Here is a 17,883-nt window from a genome sequence, read left to right as displayed (position 1 = left end):
ATTCTGATGAAGTAATCAGAATTATCTAAGACACATGATATTTTCCAGAAAACTTCTTCCTTGCTTAGTGCACAAGATGGACAGTGCTCAATTAATGATAAGCTATTTGAGGTGTTGTTTTATCCTGAGTGTTTGATATGTGGCCCTAAGCCTTATTTCCAGCACATTGTTCAGTCCTGCTCAGACGTCAGAATTATTAATTTCCTCATAGGCTTTTCTGTGCTGCTCATCACTACTGTATCCAAGTGCTACACAGGTTTTAAATTAAATTTATCTCCACAAAGCCCCAGTGAGGGATGTGGTATTATATCTGTTTTACAGATGGGGAGCTGACAGAGATTAAGGTCAGAAAAATTCACCAAATTTGGATGTACGTTTTAGAACATAAGATTGGATTTTAGCGCCCTTCAGATCATCCAGGATGTTTTGTGTTCAGAAAACACCACTTGCTACTTCAGCATCAGGCGTGGTGTTCTTGTGCCTGGATAACTTCCCCCGGACCTCAAGGCTGCAAACGGAACATTTTCATGGCTCTACTTATCACTAAAGAAAACTTTGTATTTGATATCTTGGGCAGTATCACACAGGAACTCGGAGCTTTCTCTGAAATAGGCAGAACTTCAGCGAATCACCTGCAGAAATGAGGCACTAGGGCTTGCTGAAAACTCTAATATGGCTTTATTATTAAAGACTGTTCCTTAAGGCTTGCATGTAAATTGGCTTTACAAAAGCCATCTGAATTCTCATCCTTGTCAATTTGGTCATTTGATTTTTGCAATGAAGAAAGATTAATTTGGAATATTGAAATTTGTGATCCAGTTAATTTGGGGAATGACTATTAATTGAGAAACCATATTGCCTCAAAGATGGTACTATCTTCTCTGTGATAAACATGAAGAGGATCTTTCCAAATGAACTTTCATTTATTTTCATTGTATATTCAGATTTCTTACCTCTGTGAAGATATTCTACATACCAGAAGATTTGTGAGCAAGTCTAGTAAAGTACTGTTTCTCTATTTGGGAAAACTTTAGTTGATGATTTTTATGTGTAGTGTCCACATTTTGTATACTGAGTACATTTACATTATTTTCCTTGCATTTTCTCCACTGGAAGTTTATGCTAGTTTTTGCTTTAGGCATGCTGATTGCTTATAGAGTAGCATAGAGAATTCAAGGTAAGCCCTTAGTTCTCCACAATTCTTTAAAAGCAGCACCATAGATTTGTACTGTGGCTAAACATAGTGATTTGTGAGTATTTTTGTTAATTTTTGAGCATTTTGGTAGCACTAATTTGACCAGGGAAAAAGATTTCACTGTATCATTTTGTGCTCCTTAAAGTCTATCTGTGCTTTGTTTTCTTATCTGTTAGATTCCTGTTTCTTTAAATTTCCCCAAAGCTCTTTGAAATCTTTAACTGGCAATGATTAGAGAAGTGAAATGTTTCTTACATTCATCAAGAAAGGTACTAGGATAGTGGCTGGTATGATAGAATTATGTAGAGAGTTAGAGTGTGTATGGAGTTGGAGAGTTTTTTCCTGGCTATGAAGTGCACTCAGGGAAGCCAAAATGTCTCTTATAACAGCACAAGAAAATTAATTTTTCAGTAGTTTCAAAGTCTCTTTTGTTTACAGTTGTATTCATTTCCAGACTGCTGAGAGCTAGCTATTCCCAGAGCTTTATGGTATTGCTGTGGCATTACTTACAGAACAACTGCTTGCTATTGAGGAAAAAAATGAAAGTTAGTGAGAACTTCACTTGACTAAGTACGATTTCCTACTGGGCAGCTTGGGTAGTACATGTGTATTGTGCAAATCACCTTTTAAATAATAAATTGCATCCATTATTTAAGAAGTGCAATGGTAGTCCAAAGTTTTCATTGGAATAAACCATTTATGCCTACCTTCTATAAAATATGCTAGTACTGGGGCAGTCAGGGCTGTGGGTGCAGGGCAGTGGCACTGAGCTGGCAGCCCAATTTATGAGTTACCTCTCCAGGGGAGTCAGAGGAATTCAGAAATAAATCAGTTTCAGCTTTGACAAATTCTTGGAGCTACAGAGGGGACCCTGATTGAGGTCTCTGCCAGTTTGCCATACTTCAGCCTAAACATTTATCCTGCAGATTGCAGATTAAGATTTAATCATGTCTATAGATTTCTAATTACTCATGAGTATCTAATTAGAAACCTTGGCTGGCAAGGAGCTCCAAAGACCTTTCAGTAAATCGTACAAAAAATTTGTTCCCCAATTAGTTGCAGAATTAGTGGCACCCAATGCTTGTTTAAAATGTTAGCAAGTTTACAGAAAAATGAGAACATAATACTCTCAGCTATTCCAATCCACCATGTGACTATAAATGTTTTTAATCTTGAAAAGTTAAAGCAGGAACATTAAAACATTTTTTGTTGATGCCTGAAGTGATACAGTATAGGAAAGCGAGCCAGAAATACAGCAGAAACATACAAAACTATTTGCTTGGTTTATAGCTTGATTATGTGACTCATGCAGTTCTCTATGGTGAGTCTAGGTTAAAAAATAATCATATAGATTGTTTTCTAAAAAGGAAAAAACATGAAGAATCATATGGTAGTTACAGATAGATGAAAATGCATATTTTCAGGACATTTGGCAATTATGAAGTAAAAAGCAATGAGGAGAATGAATTACACATACAGTGAAATGTGTAATTATTAGATGAATAAGACAATGAAAATAATACATTTGTAAAAATAATGAGCACTTAAAAATTTCCTATGTTTATGTAATTTTTTAAGCGTTTCTTAATCTTTTACCAAGGACAATGCAGGCTAGCATATTGAAAATAGGTTTAGGCTCTATATCACATTTGGTTTTGGTTTCTCTGTATTTCTGCATCTAGTATTACAGTGGAGAAAATGCTTTATTACATCAGTGATTTTGAAATTTGACCTTAAGGATATTGACAAGATCATCTTTGACTTCTCTTACTTCTGTAAATCAATCAAAGGCGTTGGTGGACTTGTCTTAAGGCCTGATTCTGAAAGCAACCTAGTGAAGCCAAAAAAAGTGTTTAATAGATTTTAGTGGTTAATTTGCTAAGAGCACCTGTCTAGTGGGAAAAGATTCCTGAAGAGCAACTTGAGGTAACCCCAAAGTTAAGAAGAGCAACTTGAAGTAACCCCAAATGTAACCCCAAATTTCTCTGGCTTAGTTTGATACTGGAATAAATCTAATGCTTGTACGTATTACATAACAGGAGCTGCAAGCCACTTTCTCTCAGCAGAAAATACCTTCTGAAAAGAAGTCATATTCAGTAAATAGTTGTATTTTAATATAACTGTGTTTTCTGCTACCAGATATGAAACTTCTCACAAAAATATCATGTAAGACTGCCTGTATTTACCTACATTTTTTTAAGTCATAGTATTCAGAATTAATCTGACCAAAAATCTGTAAGTAGGTTCCTGTCAAGCTTTAATGCTGGTTTGACAGAGTGTTTCCTTTTCCAAAATTTCCGTATTCTTTCAGTTGATTTGCAACCCAACAATCATTCAACATAACCTTGTTCAGCAAGTGCTCTGTACAAAAATACAGAAAGCTCTGGTTTCTGCCACAGGTTTCTTTAAGATAGAGAAGTGACCAGAAAGCAGGCATGGTATTTGCCATTTTTCAAACATATGGTCAAGTAAAGAGAATTGGGGAAATTTGGGGAAAGTCAGAGGGAAAACCTGTGCAGAGGGGGAAAGTTAAGCCTAGGAAAGTGTTCTTTGCATGCAGCCCACAATTTGACTGGTTTAAACGAACCAGAAATAGTAAGAACATGTCACACCAGGTTGCATTTTTCCAGTGAGTATAGTACAAACTTTCTCAAAAACATCTGTCATATTTCAGCATTAAAGCAGCACTTCTACTTTGTGTAAATACATAATTAGATATGTATGTGTACCATGGTAGCTCTGTAATTACACTGTACAGTCCTAACAGTTCACTTTTTGACCAGTGGCCCTGACCTGCTTTGCATGGTGGGAGCCTCTCTTTCCTCCCTGCTGCTCCCCAGGGTGCAGCCCAGGCCTGGCAGCTCTCCACATGGGTAACCCTGGGAATCCTGCTGGAATCACCTGCCTGGGATGCACTCAGGGCTGTGGCAGAGGGCTCTCCTTCTGTGGGGGACCAAAGGAGGCGTAGAAAGATGTGGATATAAATCCTTTGAAATGATGCTTCATTAATTCCAGTGTTTGTGGAACAATCTCATTTAAGTGGTTTCATTTTGGAGAGCAAGCACATGTGTAAAGTGATGAAATGAGAACTAATGGGATTTGTCTTAAAGATTCCAACGCATAGAAATAAACATAAATGCACTGTACATAAATGTGAAGGACCCACTATCTAGTCTTATTAGCTATATATAAATGTTAATATGGCAATAAATTTTCATTAAATGTCTATTTTAATTTATATGCCCGAGGAATTGTTAGACTAAGTATGGTGCCTGCATTTTCCTCTGAATATTTGTGTCACATTTATTAATTCAGCAAGCTGAAATGCTTGCAGAAATACTTAAGTCTCCCAGGAATTGCTCTAAATATAATAAATTCAAATTCATAGTATTACCAAATAGCCATGGTCTAATAATAATAAGTTTGCATTCAGAATGAAATTCTGGGCAAAAGGACAAAAGAATAAAATACAGGAAATAAATCTTTAAAGGTGTTTACTGGTTCAGGAGAGCTTTTGGAAGTGATGTAGCTGATTTTTCAGGGAAGAAATGATAAAATTCTGGACTGTATCTGGAAACTCATCATCCAGCATTTCTGGCTCATACTACACTTCTTTTTGCCTGGGCTTGTGCTGGCTCTGAGTTGTGTGGACCAGCCTTTTGCCGTAGCACATCCTGTGCTCTCTCTCTGATTGTGCTTTGGTTTATAACACCATAAAGGTTTGGGAAGAGCCATTACTCTCTTCTCCCAATGGACTTCTTTGCTCCTTGAATCTTTTCACTTAACTCCCTGCAGCTTGTCTTCTGCAGCTCTCTTGGCCCCATCTCTGCTGTCCAACACTATAGATGTCCAAACTACATTCACACAGAGGAAATAGGAAGCCACTTCAGGGGAAGGCTTAGTCTTGGTGTGTATTTCTAAAGCCTGTAAAGTGACTTTATGTTTTGCAATATAAGTAATAATAATAATGATGAAAGATAGAATAGCTTTTTCCTCACTCCACATTTTTAAAGCCACCTTTTTTTTTCCACTGAAGGGTTCAGGAAAGAACATTCCTTGTTGTTCCATCATGTCTGCTCTCTTAATCTGTAGCTTCAAAAGGAATGAGCTTCCTCCCCCATCCCTCCTTTTGCTGGGGTAGAGTTTTCCTTACATTTATACATCTCAAGAGATGTCACAATTTTTTATTGCTCCTCTACCATGTAATGTAGCCCTAGGTAGCCACACTAGGGAAAAAGGATTTTCATGGTGTAATTTCTACCATTTAATACATACTGTAAAGCATTTTCTTAATTTTTTCCTTTTCTGCCTTTCACCTCTCTGCTCAAAAAAAAGGGCATGATTGATATTAATATTTTTCCCTAATAAAAATGTATTTTCCCTTGATCTTAGTGTTGGTAATACATTATTCAGTGTTCCTTCTTAATAAAAGCCATTGGTTGTTCCATTACTCACAGCAGTTATTACAACACTAAAGGTCTCGTTCATCAGAATGACTTGCAGAGGCAAAATCAAACCCCTGAGTTCTCTATGCATCAGGATAATAGCTGTGGTACATGGAAGTTGTTAAAAAATGGAAATATAATGTGCTTCTTTGTTTTGTTTTGCCTTTCTTTTTGTTTTCTCCTCCCCCTCTCTAGAAGATTAACACTAAAGAAGGATTTGTGAACATAATTTATTTTATTGTATATGTGTGGTTTTGTATATATTTTGTTCTTTTGGTAGAAGTCATTGAGAGTGAATGGTTGATTTTGATTGATTTTATCCTGTTTCACAAAACATCTTCCTTAAAATCACAGAGAGAGTCCATGGGTTTTGAGTTGTTCATAATTACCAGATTTGTCTTTGAATTCCTGCTGAATTTTTGTTGGATAATGATAGAAGGAGGTGTAATCTTAGATAACCTCTGCTAATATGAGGAAAAATGGGCACAGTTTTTGAGCAGAGAAGATTGTGAGAAGTTCTAGATCAAGTCTTGGGACTGGAATTCTTTTGAAAGACAACCTCTGTAACATCGTGGTGCATTGAGTTCCTGCATTCAGGCATAAAATGGACATAAACCTACTGCTAGTTAATGGAAGACAACAATCTTATTTCATGCTCGTAATTGTAAAAGGTTTTTTAAAAAAGTAAAGTTGTAGGTCTAGCTAGGATGTCAAAACAACAACGACAAAGTGATATTTGGAAACAAATCCTCATATTTGAACTTGGCTGTTACCTCAGCACAGAGGCAAACAAGGGCTTCCAGTGCCAGACTGATTTTCTCAGCATGGTTAAATGGTGTATGAATCATCTTCTGAGGCACACAGTGTACACATGGACTCTTGAAGAATGTCGAGCCTGTTTAGTGCTTTCACGACTCTTCTAAACTCTCATTTTTCTACAAGTTTAATGTATTATACAACTCTTTTGCCTCTACAAACCTTTTCATTTATTGTTTATAACTTTGCACTCTTTACCTGAATTATAAGAAAAAACCAAGTTGGCCTAATTTGTATTCCAAAACGCTTGCTGTAGAAATGAATTTGACAACTACGTCTACATCATTTAAAAATATTTATGCCCTCTCCATGTATTATGGATGTTATATCGCCTTTGATGTCTAGCTTGGTTCTGCATTTGCTGATTAACTTGTCAAAGTTGCAATTGCTTTACAGTGTTGCTGCAGGGTTGCTCAGTTGCTTTTAGGTGTCTGCATTGTTCTTGGTCAACAGGGTTCTGGGTATCTGAAGTTTGAGTCATTTTTTGGAGTGGTTGTGAGGATTTTGGGAGCAGGGGAGAGGTCTTTAAAAATTTGTTTTGATGATGGACCAGAAAATTGGGAAAGAAAACTGAGGACAGACTTATGTACATGTTTCCTGTGTGTACCCACACGTTGCCTGACAGGTGCAGTAGACAGGATGTGTAATTCCAGAAGAGGGATAATTTTGAGAAGTGTGTATGCTAGGACACAAAAAAATGAGAATGCTAGTATTTTATTTGACCTGTAGCTTTTCAATAGGCCAGAAGAGGGATAATTTTGAGAAGTAAGTGTGTATGCTAGGACAGAAAAAAAAGAGAATGCTAGTATTTTATTTGACCTGTAAATAGGTTATAGTCTTTGTTTGAATTTTGTGTGTTTTCTGCTTTAGATAAGTTGATGGGACAGATGAACTGGTTGCACAAAGTATTTTGAGACAGGTTTGGGGGCAATGCAGCTTTCCTGTCAGGAGCCAAACGTGAAGATGTACATCAGCTCACTGGTGATGGGCAGAATGGAGAAAAAGAGAAAGCCTTGTACAGCATTGGCCAGAACATTGGTGTCTTATCAGCACTGATTTGGTCACAGAACCAAACTGTAGGACCATACTGGCTTTTGTGAACAAAAGCCCATCCCAGTCAGACCCAGTACAACTGGGAACTATCTGGTTTTTATCAGGACCTCAGAGCTCCCTCAGATCACTGCTCATCACACTGTCCACATCCTGTGCTGTGCTCAGGGGTGGTGCTGCAGCCCAGGGAGCTTTGTGCAGTCTCCTCCTTGGGCCCACTGCCGCCACCCAAAAGCCACAGCCAGGCAGGGGAAGGGACAGTTCTCATGAGGGCCACAGTCACACCCTAGGAAAACCCACTATAACAGCAACATTGGGATTTTAAGGAGTGAGACTGTGAGACCAGAATGGAAAATCCTATCCCAGAGGGGTTGGGAAACACTGCTGCAGCTCAGGGGAAAGGGAGCAGAGCTGCAAGGCAAAGGCTGTGGGATTGCAGATGGATGTCTGTGGCATCACACATGGGAAGGTGCTGAGGTGCTATGTAACAGGCCACAGTCTATTTTCATTGTAAGTGTAGATAATTTAGCTTGATTGACCGTGCTAAGAAAATGGCTATATATTTAAAGAGTAATAATTTTGATGTTTTCTTCCCTGCTAGATTAAGCAGGGGAAGCCACATGTAGTGGATTCGAGTCCATCATAATCTGTCTCTGATGGGAGGAATCGGTCCTTGTCAACGCCACAGGATTGGTTACATGCATCACATTTAATGGACTTGCTGTTCAGCAGCTTCCGTGGGTGGTGAAATGAAAAATAATCCACACAAGCTTTTCCCTTCAATGTCGTGTAGAGCATTAAATACCATCCCCATGGAGAGAATCTAGGCTATGGCTGTCAAAGATACAGGAGAACCTTTTCTAGTTTTGTAATTCTTCTTGGCTTTTTCAGAACAGAAATGGCATAGTATGTGATGTTTCAGCTCACTGAGAAGGAGAACAGTTTTTAATTAGAGGCCATTTTCTGGAACTGGAAGAACACAAAATACATAGTTAAATTTTGTGCAAGAGTGGGAGTGAAGGGTGCTGAGAGATAAAGCTGTTCTAGGGACATAGAACCAGTAGAAAAACTAAGTGATTTGAGAATAAAATAATTTATTTCTATTACTGTTTTTAGGTATTTCTTGATGAAAATGTCAAATCCTGGCTGCTAGCAACAAGCACATTTATTGCTAGGTGCTTGAGTTAAATAAGTAATATTCTGACTTGTGTGGATTTCATCCTTACAAAGTGGCAGTGAGAGGAGAGAATAAGTAAAAAATACCAAAACATGGAAAGAGGGAAGGTGGCCTGCAGTGCAGGTCTTCATTGCACAATACTTCTTGATATGGTGCAAAATTCAGATGTCTGAGTAGGACTATCACTTTCCCCATAACCAAATCTTTGAAAGGGAACAATGCCAAATATTAATTTAAGGATATAGGTACTTTGTTCTCTTAACTACAGCGTGTATAACACAAGTTTTCGTATCTTGATGAATTAAAAAAAACCAAATTAGTATTTTTGTAAGACCTTATAGAAAATTAGAAAGGAGGAGGAAGTTTTGTTTTGCCACATAAATTTGCAGTGTTTTTACAGTGAAATTGAGTATTGGAATCGGGCCTGTCAAAATTTTGAAGAGGTGATGTTAATATGGTAAAATAAACTTTAAAATTTAAGAATACTCCTGGGAGTGTTTCTAAAACAGTCCTTTCTATTAGCACAGAGAGATAATGGTATTGTAATTGGTTTCCTTTAATGCACACATTTAAGTTAGCAGCCCATTTTGCATTCTCATCTTCTCCCTTTACAGCCAGATGTGCAGCTTTCCTAAAACAGTGCTCAGGGGATTCTCAGCAAAAGCCTTGAGGTTGGTTCCCAGCAGGTGCTGATCTCAACACCTTGTTCTAAGGAGGAGTAATTGTATTAAAAAAAAAAAAGGATTTTGGAGTACCAACACCATCTCAATTAAGCATCCAATGGGGAGGTGTGTGGCAGCAGGAAGAGAACATTAAAGAGCTGCTGCCATCACTCCTTGTAGTCAGCAAACTTCCAGCACTTTTCCAGGTCTCTGATTTTAGCTATGACCTGTAACAAGCAGACACCCATCTTGATGTCCTGTGGACCTGTTTTTAGGTGAACTTACCTTCTGTCCAGAAGAGAACTTATTTTCTCTTCAGAGTTCTCACTGTGTATTTGTCACAAATTATTCTACAGCTTATGCTGTTTAAAAACTGAAGTGCAAAACAAAGCCCCTAACCCTGAAACTGAATAAATCTGGAAAAGTGAGACATGTACAGATTTCTTCTCACCAAATACATTTAATATATGAGTAGTGCTTATACAGACTGGGGAAATGCCATGTGCCTGTGATACCTTTTTCTTGGATCTAAAATTAAGAGCCAGGCATGGTTAAGGGATAAAGGGTTTTTATTTTGGTATTTCTTAAGGATCCTTGTGGTGCAACATTTGGCCAAGATGGAATGCACCAAAATGCACATTCACAGTAGACCCTGCTTGCAGTTTTATAGTCATTGCAAATTACTATATTCAACAAAGATGCCCCAATGAGAAGCTTGAATGAATAGTGTGATATCTTCCTGTCCCAATGTATTCCCTTCTAGATGTGCTTAATTTTAGTTTACAGGATGTATTCCATAGGGGACCTTGGTTTCTCAAGATAGCATAAGGCTTTCTGGCCTCCAGCTGCAAGGCCTTTAGGGTGTTTGATCTCCTGGCCTAACAGAATTTTAGGACTATGCTAAGTTATCAGCCTGAAGGAGAATACATAAAAGGTATATAAAAGAAAAGGCAAAAAATCATCATGGCATCACCTACTGAAGTTTTACAAAACTATAAAAATGTTTGAAAACATTTCAGTGTATCTCAATATTTTTTTTTTTTAGCAATCTGTTTTTTCAGGCTGTAATGTAGATTTCCAGTGTATTTTTAAATTTTTTTTCCTTTTCCTAGTATGGTTTATACAGATTTGAGGTCTGTTGTGGCTGTAAAATTAGTCTACTTGCTGTGTTAGCCTTTAATACTGTATTCCCACCTACAACTGCAGTAACACAGCTTGAAGGGAATTTAATTAGGAAAATGAGGCAGATGAAATAGGCAATGTAATGTATATCTGCAATATGAAGAAGAGTAAATACACTTTTCATCTGAATAGTCAGAATAGAAACTGTGTTAAACTGGGCTGAAATTTAATCAGAAATGGATTTGTTTCATTTTCTAACATTACTGTGTAATTGTCCTCCTTATTACTGGGGATTAGAAAGGCTACCATCATTAAAGGGGAAACATCTTTCACCAATTATGTGTTGTTTCTAGTTTGTATGGCACTGACCTCCTCTTTATGTGAAAAATAGAAATCCCTGGAGGAACAGCCTTAGTGTGGTCATTCCAGTCTGGGATTTGGGAAGCCTTGTGCACACACTGTTTGCATCTCATGACCAGTGCTTGCACACCTGTGCTCATTGGTTCCTGCTGCTTTACAGACCATGCAAGCAATAAGTGGTAGAGTTCAGGTGACTAAAATCTTGCTCTGCCAGTAGCAGTTTCCTGCCTGGCAGCACTCTGGAATATTCCAGCCTTGCTGTATTGTGTGGCTGCACAGTCGTGGATATTTCAGTTGTACCCATTACTTATTTCCCTAATGCATTTTTTAGCATTTGTGTTGGTTCTGAGCACAGATGATTGTACTGTGCAGAAAAACACAGAGGATCACTAGGGCAGAAGGCAGCTGAAGTAATATATAATAGATAATGAATAATTGTTTAAGAAAAAGTCTCCCATAATCCCTTTGCAGAATTGGAGAGAGTAGCACTGGGAAGTCGGCAATATTACACAGCACAACCAGTACAACTGACACATTAGTTTGAAACACATGTATTTGGTCTGAATCAAGAGATAGAAATACATTATTCAGATACATTTTTGCATAGTAAACAAACAGAAAAAGTTTTAATACATGCTTTAATTCTATGCATGAGATTTTTTAATGTTCTAATAATTCTGGATCAACCTACTTGGACTGTAATGTGATTCTTCAAACTATTGCAAGGAGAGGTACGACATTAGTGCTTTTACTTTGCTGATTTTTCTAGGTATTCTAAAAACAAGACAGGTAGTTAAATAAGTAAATATCATGTGGTAGGTGCATGATGAAAACACAGTACAGGCAACCTAATGTCACCAATCTTATTTCACTACTTTTTGCTGGTTTTGGCTTATGGCAGCAATCAGCCAGAGGACTTCTCTAGTTGATTACCAAATCTCAGCTTCTTTCCCTCTTTAAGTCAAATTTAAAATCATCATATTTTACATTTAACATTTGTGATTTTGAAGCCTTGTTTCTGTGCTTAAGTCTGTCCCGTGCCTCTGGACAGTACCTTTATTTATCAGTGTCCTGGAAGGCAGAACATCAGTAGTACTTTGATTTTTTATCCATAGCATTGCCAAGTGCAAGGGCAGGTGCTACATTTGATTTTCCAGCTTCTGGAGACACCAGCTTACCATTTCATCACTGGAGGGTAGTCCTGGCTATGGAATGTGTTTCTCTCCTTTTTCAGAAGCACTTCCTTCATTGCAAAGAGAACCATGTCTCTTTACTGAATTGTGTGAAAACATTATTGCATGTTTTAATCGGAATGAAAAACCCCCATGGGGGGTTGTTGATGGCCTGCTTAAGAGAAATGAGGCAGATTGATTGAAGTTCCTAATAGTTATTTTTTCAAGCATCAGCACAAGATAGCAGGTGTGTTCTCTGCTAAGCAATTCTTCTAGTAGCTAAAGAGACTTGTTTTTTGTATGTTGTCAACTTTCAAGTTTAATATATGCTAAGGGACACATCTCAGACACTTAATCTTCTGTTGTCTTTATGTGGAAAAGGATGTAGAGCCTTTTTAAATCTTTGAAACAGGCATAGTTAAAATCTCTACTCTTCCATGGTCTGTTCAAGCATTTCCTTTCATCTGTGATTTTCAAAAAAAACCACAAGACATGGTGCCTACTTGGAAAATGTTTATTACATGAAAATGTAGTAATCTTATTTGTTACTGTATCTTATACTAAGATTTATACATGTTTTTCTGGTGTAAACCTTGATTAGATGTATCTGCTGCCCTCAAGTTCTTCTGTGGAATCAGACCCTTACAAAGCCAGAAGTTCCTTTAGAACAAATATTTCTCAAAGACATTTTCAAAGTGTGTGCACTTAGAGGGGGTTGTTATGTGTAGTTTTCTCATGGGAGCAGGTGCAAGTGTGCAGGTACAGAATTTGTGGTGATTGGGGCTGGCCCAGCCTCATCCCTAGTGGGTGCAGCTGTGAGAATTAGGTGAGCAGCACTGACAGCAATGAGCCATGGAGTGCCCAACCACCAAAGGGAACAGAGGGCACACAGGGGCAGTGCATGAATGTGAGGGGTGTGAAAGGTTCTCCTGAAGAACAAGAAGGGAAGATGCTTGCAGCCTTCTCATGAGGTATGGTGTTGCTCTGTGTGGATGAATGTTTAAAGCCTTCTGAAATTGTGTGGTGATACTCTGTGTATTGTGGCCATCTCAACTGTGATATATGCTGTGGCACAAGTGGGATGATAAATCAGAATACGTCTCTTCGATGAAGAACCAAGTTTAGGTCTTACTGTATGCAGTAATCTTGCAAGAAAAGAACTGCAACAGAAGACCCTCCATGGCTGTAGCAGAGATTTCCCTGTCTCAGGCAACATATGAAACTGAATTTCCTGATTAGTCACTTGGTTCAAGCTGCGTAATGTGAGCATAATGCTTCCGATGTGTCTGAAGTATTGTCACATGAAATTTGTCTTTTCTTCATTTTTCACCCTGCAGTACCTTGGATATTTCTGATTGAATTAAATACTTTAAATACTCTAGGGCTTAAAGACCTAAAATAGACACAGCTGAGACTGTGCTGTATCTATTTAAGAGGCATTTTCATTCTTGTCACGAAGAGAGAAAATTTTAGTGAATGAAAGTGGAATTCTTTGACTTTCTATAAGAGAAAATGTGGTAGTGATCATCTTTACATTCCAGTTGCTCAAGCTAGAGAATGTGGATGGAAAATGGCTAAATAAACTTTCTTCAATTTGCCAGTAGTCTCCAGTTGAGGTATTTAATGGAGAGATTAAGAAATTGTGGTTTATTTCATAAGTCCTGTGTGCACTGATTTGCATTATGGCAGAAAAAATGTGAAATCCTATTTGTGCTTTTTCAAGAACATATGATCCAAATGTTTACAATGCAGGACAAATGGAAATGGGAGGGAGAAATTGCCTTCCCTCGAATTTTGTAGCCCAGCCAAGATGATGAGAGAAGACTTTAAGAAATTATATGTAAAGTTTTTGCTTTGGAAAGAAGTCTTTTTCACCATTCCTTCAAAGACGTGATCATTTTAAGGAAGATGTATCAACCATTCCAAGACACCCAATGCTTTGATGAGCCCAGGAGGCACTTTCTGCTAGAAGCTGCATAGACAGGTTGATTGTTTTATTCCTACTGCTTGGAAAGGCAGAGTCAGTCCTTTAATTACCTTAACAATTGTCTCTTTCAGGCCCCGAAGATCATCCCTGACCATGCTGAGATTCGGCCAGCACCTCATCAAGCCCTCGGTGGTGTTCCTGAGGACAGAGCTGTGCTTTGCTCTGGTGAACCGCAGGCCGGTGGTGCCAGGACGTATCCTTTCCTTGCTGCTGCTCTCCTGGGAAAAGCAGGACGCCCTCAGGGAACTTGGGAGGCCAGGTAGGATGTGACATGGGTTTATTCCAAATCCAGGCAGTGATGCTTGATCAGAAGATGCTTGAGCAGTGTTGCAGAACTGCCAAAAACAGTTGCTTAGCAACTGTGACCTTCGAGGTGAGTTTCTATTGACCTTTTCACCACAGAAGATATATAAACAACCAGGTGCTACTAAAAGCATTTTAAAGTCTATTGGAGGTGGTGCTGTTTAAATTCCATATTATGCTAAATAACACATCCTGCTTCCCTTTTAATAATGTCACTTATTTTTAGATGTGGTAACTTGTTTATGGAGGATTTTCAACTTTTCCTGGCTAAATGTACACTATTTGTCAAATGACAGTAGAACCCTGTAGGAAGACTTTGAAGACTTTTTTTTTTTGGGTGGGGACAGATTGCTTTGATTAATTTAGGTGGGAATGGATTAAATAAACCATCTGTATAGTGCACACATTTCGTGATGAAAATATGAAGCATCATGGTGTAAGTAAAATTCTTGAGTTTGAAATTGTATTGTAACTTGATTATACAAGATGCTCAATGTACCTATTTAACGTATTTTGTAGTGTAGTGGGTTATTTTCCCGTCAAAATTCTGCTGCTCTGTAACTTGTGCTGATTTTAGTGGCTGAAAGTGCAATTTTACAGAAGTAATCAAGACTGATCTCTTCTTCCATAGATGTTCATGATGAAAATTTAGTAGGAGCTCTGGCAAAGAATGACTGTGTTGGGGTAAAAAAGGAAGTTGTCTGGAGTTTATTGAAAGTTTTCTTGTTAATTTTGTAGTTTTATGTTGTTTCTTTCCTAATTTAAAATCAAGTGAATTTTAATATACATATATTTTTAACCCAAAAATTTATTTCCTCTGAAATATGGAACATTTCTTTCCTCCCATCAGTTCTGTAGATTATAATTGTTCAATATTGAATTTTTCTCTCCACATGTTTTGAATGGTGTTTGTGTGTACCAAAGTCATTCTTCATAAAAACCTTAAAGGTATTACTGTCTTACCAATATACTTTAATGAATTAAATTAACAGTTTTTCTGATCTTTGAGTTTCTGAAATTCCTGATGTAAATCCAAGGTGATTTACAGACCTGTCATAACAAAAACCATTTCAAAGGTATATAAAGACAGTGTCACATTGGTCACTGTGTGATGCAGGGCCTGCGAGTACCTGAGCAGTTGCTGTATGCATTGTGTGGATCAGAGAGTAAATAAACTCTTATCTGTTCTGTGAGTGCAGGTTTTAAAAACAATATTTGACTTTTTTTAAAATTAATCACTCAAGTGAACAATTGCATCTGTTGTTAAAAATAGAGTATTTCAGATGAAGCATTCTTGTTTTAGAGTTTTGTGAACACCTAGTAATGACAAGTTAAGGAGTCTATAAAACTTAATTATTACAAGCTTCTTTTCTTCTTAAATAATTAAAGATTATAAACTCTTGTTGTATAATTATTGCTGACTTTTGGCAGATACATTTATTTGCGAAGGGTTTAGCTTTGTTATCCCATAATGAGTATTGCAGTGTATTTTATAGTGTCACATTGTTTTAATAGCTTGTGTTGTAATATATAATGTAGTCTTTGTTTCTCCATTGAATAAATGTTCAGGTAATAAAAACCCAACCCTTTTCCTTTCTCATTACAGTAAGGAGAAATTAGGAGAGATCTTGATGTAAAGGCTAGAATACAGTATGTAAAATAGAGCAATTTGCAGTTGTAAGCCTTTTAAAGTGTCTGTATAATGCAGCATTCATCTTGAGACCTGGCAGTAAGAAGTGTATTTTCTTTGTTTTATTGCAATAATTTTATCTGCCTTGTCTTTGGCACATATGTGACATTTTTTTTTCCAGTAGAAAATAAAATATTAATGTATGTGAATTAGAGAGACAAAGGAAATCAGTATGAAAGCCAGATCACTCCAGGTGGTGGCTTTAATTAACTAGTAAGATTGAAGTTTTATCTTGAAACAGAACATAGGGTTGGAATTATGAATTTGCAGTAATAGTTTTAAAATAAAACTATTCTCTGGGAGAAAGTCTGTCACAATGGCCTTATGGAGTTCAGTGTGACTTGAGAAATGCCAAAGCAGTCTCGTTCACTTAACACATTGCAAAGTTTTGTTTTGTTTATTTTGAGCTGCCAATCCTGTGAATTTAGCTTGAGATTTGAAAGGCAAATTGTGCTAACAGTCCAAGATTAGGTAGAGTAAGAGTACAGTATTTATAGTAAAGAAAGGGTTCTCCTGTTGCTGGGTAGAGGTGCCTCATTTTTCCCATTAGACTTCTGCCCAATGGTTCCAAGTTCACAGACGCAGAAACCTTTTGGATTGGGATCCCTTCAAGTGATTACTGCAGATTCTTGGTTAGGAAGGTGCTGGGTTCTTATTATTGAGTGCGGGATATCCAACATTAAACTGGAATCTTCAGTGTGCAAGCTACAATGTGCACATGTGTGGGACAGTAGGAAACATTGATCTCTTCTGGCACAAGGTGACAGAGGAGAGCTGCAGGTGGTCAGGGTGCAGGATTAGTGCCTGTTCCCCTCAGGAGATCCAGTCCCTTTGCTGTCACCTAGCAGGCAAAGACTCAGAGGTGTTGGACCACAGGCTGTCTGGAGACATTGTCACTTAACACCTGTAATAATCAGGGGTCTGTATCTGCTCTGCTCTTGCCTTCTCCTTGTCTGATATCAGAGCAGAAGGCACGTGGCATTGGGGACAGTGTTGATTAATGAGATCCTGGGTTTTGGGCTGTACTTTTATGATGACTTTCTAGCGTTGTCATGGAGCCAAGAATCTGGGTAGGAACACAAATACTGTATTCAGTGCACATCTGGGCTGTAAGCTTGGGAGTGGGGAGGAGGTAGATGGGTATTCTGGAAGCTTGCTGGGATAAACTTATACAGGTACCCATTCCCTTTTTTACAAGGGTCCTTATTTCCTCTCTGTTCTGTCAGCTCACTGCTTTGTAGAGGGTGATTGTGAAAAGCAGTCACTTGTGGCTCCCTTGAACAGCTCTGTGGTTGTTTTGGAGGAGGCAGCTATTCAATAGCTGGAGCAGTGCAGGGATGTGTCTATAGTCAGCAAAAGCATTGTTTCTGTCACACAAAAGGCACAAGATGAACTGAATCAGCTCATGCAAGCAGCATGAGCTCAGCTTCTCCTTGGCTTCTTGCTTGAATTACTTCATTCAGAAGCTTGCTGCTTCCATAGAGCAGAACTGTGGTGCTGTTTGAAACAAATTCCATCTACTCTTCGGCATGGACCTTTTGTGCTTTAATATGGTAACAAATACCTTGTGAATGACCTACCAGTTTATTGATATTTTCTCAGCCCTTCACCAGAGCTTTACATGATTTTGCTCAGATCTTCAATAAATATGTAGTGGTTTTTATCACTGCCTTTCTCATGGTGTTGTGCAGGGTACTTGTTTTCATCTTGTGTTAAATATGAAAAATGAATTTCAACATTAGCAGAATCCATTTGGGGACTAGAACTTTTTATTATAAATAAAATTATTCATTAGTTATGTCCATTTTTTTTCGGTAGACAAGGTATTGATCTTTAGATTTGTGTTCAGGATGCCATAAGAACTAGCACAAAAGGAACACAGCAACATTTGTAAATTGATTGAA

At 37.9% G+C, this 17,883-nt stretch overlaps 1 protein-coding gene across 2 annotated transcripts in view; it reads left to right on the top strand.

Moving 5' to 3' along the window:
- The window catches only part of FHIT (fragile histidine triad diadenosine triphosphatase), a 521,997-nt gene that overhangs the window by 117,640 nt on the left and 386,474 nt on the right, over positions 1–17,883 (top strand). For both annotated transcript variants that reach the window (XM_039695552.1, XM_039695551.1), the window contains one exon: positions 14,058–14,179. In XM_039695552.1, the coding sequence (XP_039551486.1) occupies positions 14,080–14,179 (100 nt within the window). In that variant the 5' untranslated portion in view covers positions 14,058–14,079. The remainder of the gene's footprint in view (positions 1–14,057; positions 14,180–17,883) is intronic.

The sequence above is a fragment of the Passer montanus genome, unplaced genomic scaffold (assembly GCF_014805655.1).
Source record: "Passer montanus isolate IOZ18808 unplaced genomic scaffold, ASM1480565v1 scaffold9, whole genome shotgun sequence".
NCBI lineage: Eukaryota > Metazoa > Chordata > Aves > Passeriformes > Passeridae > Passer > Passer montanus.
This window is presented reverse-complemented; position numbering and strand designations above follow the sequence as displayed.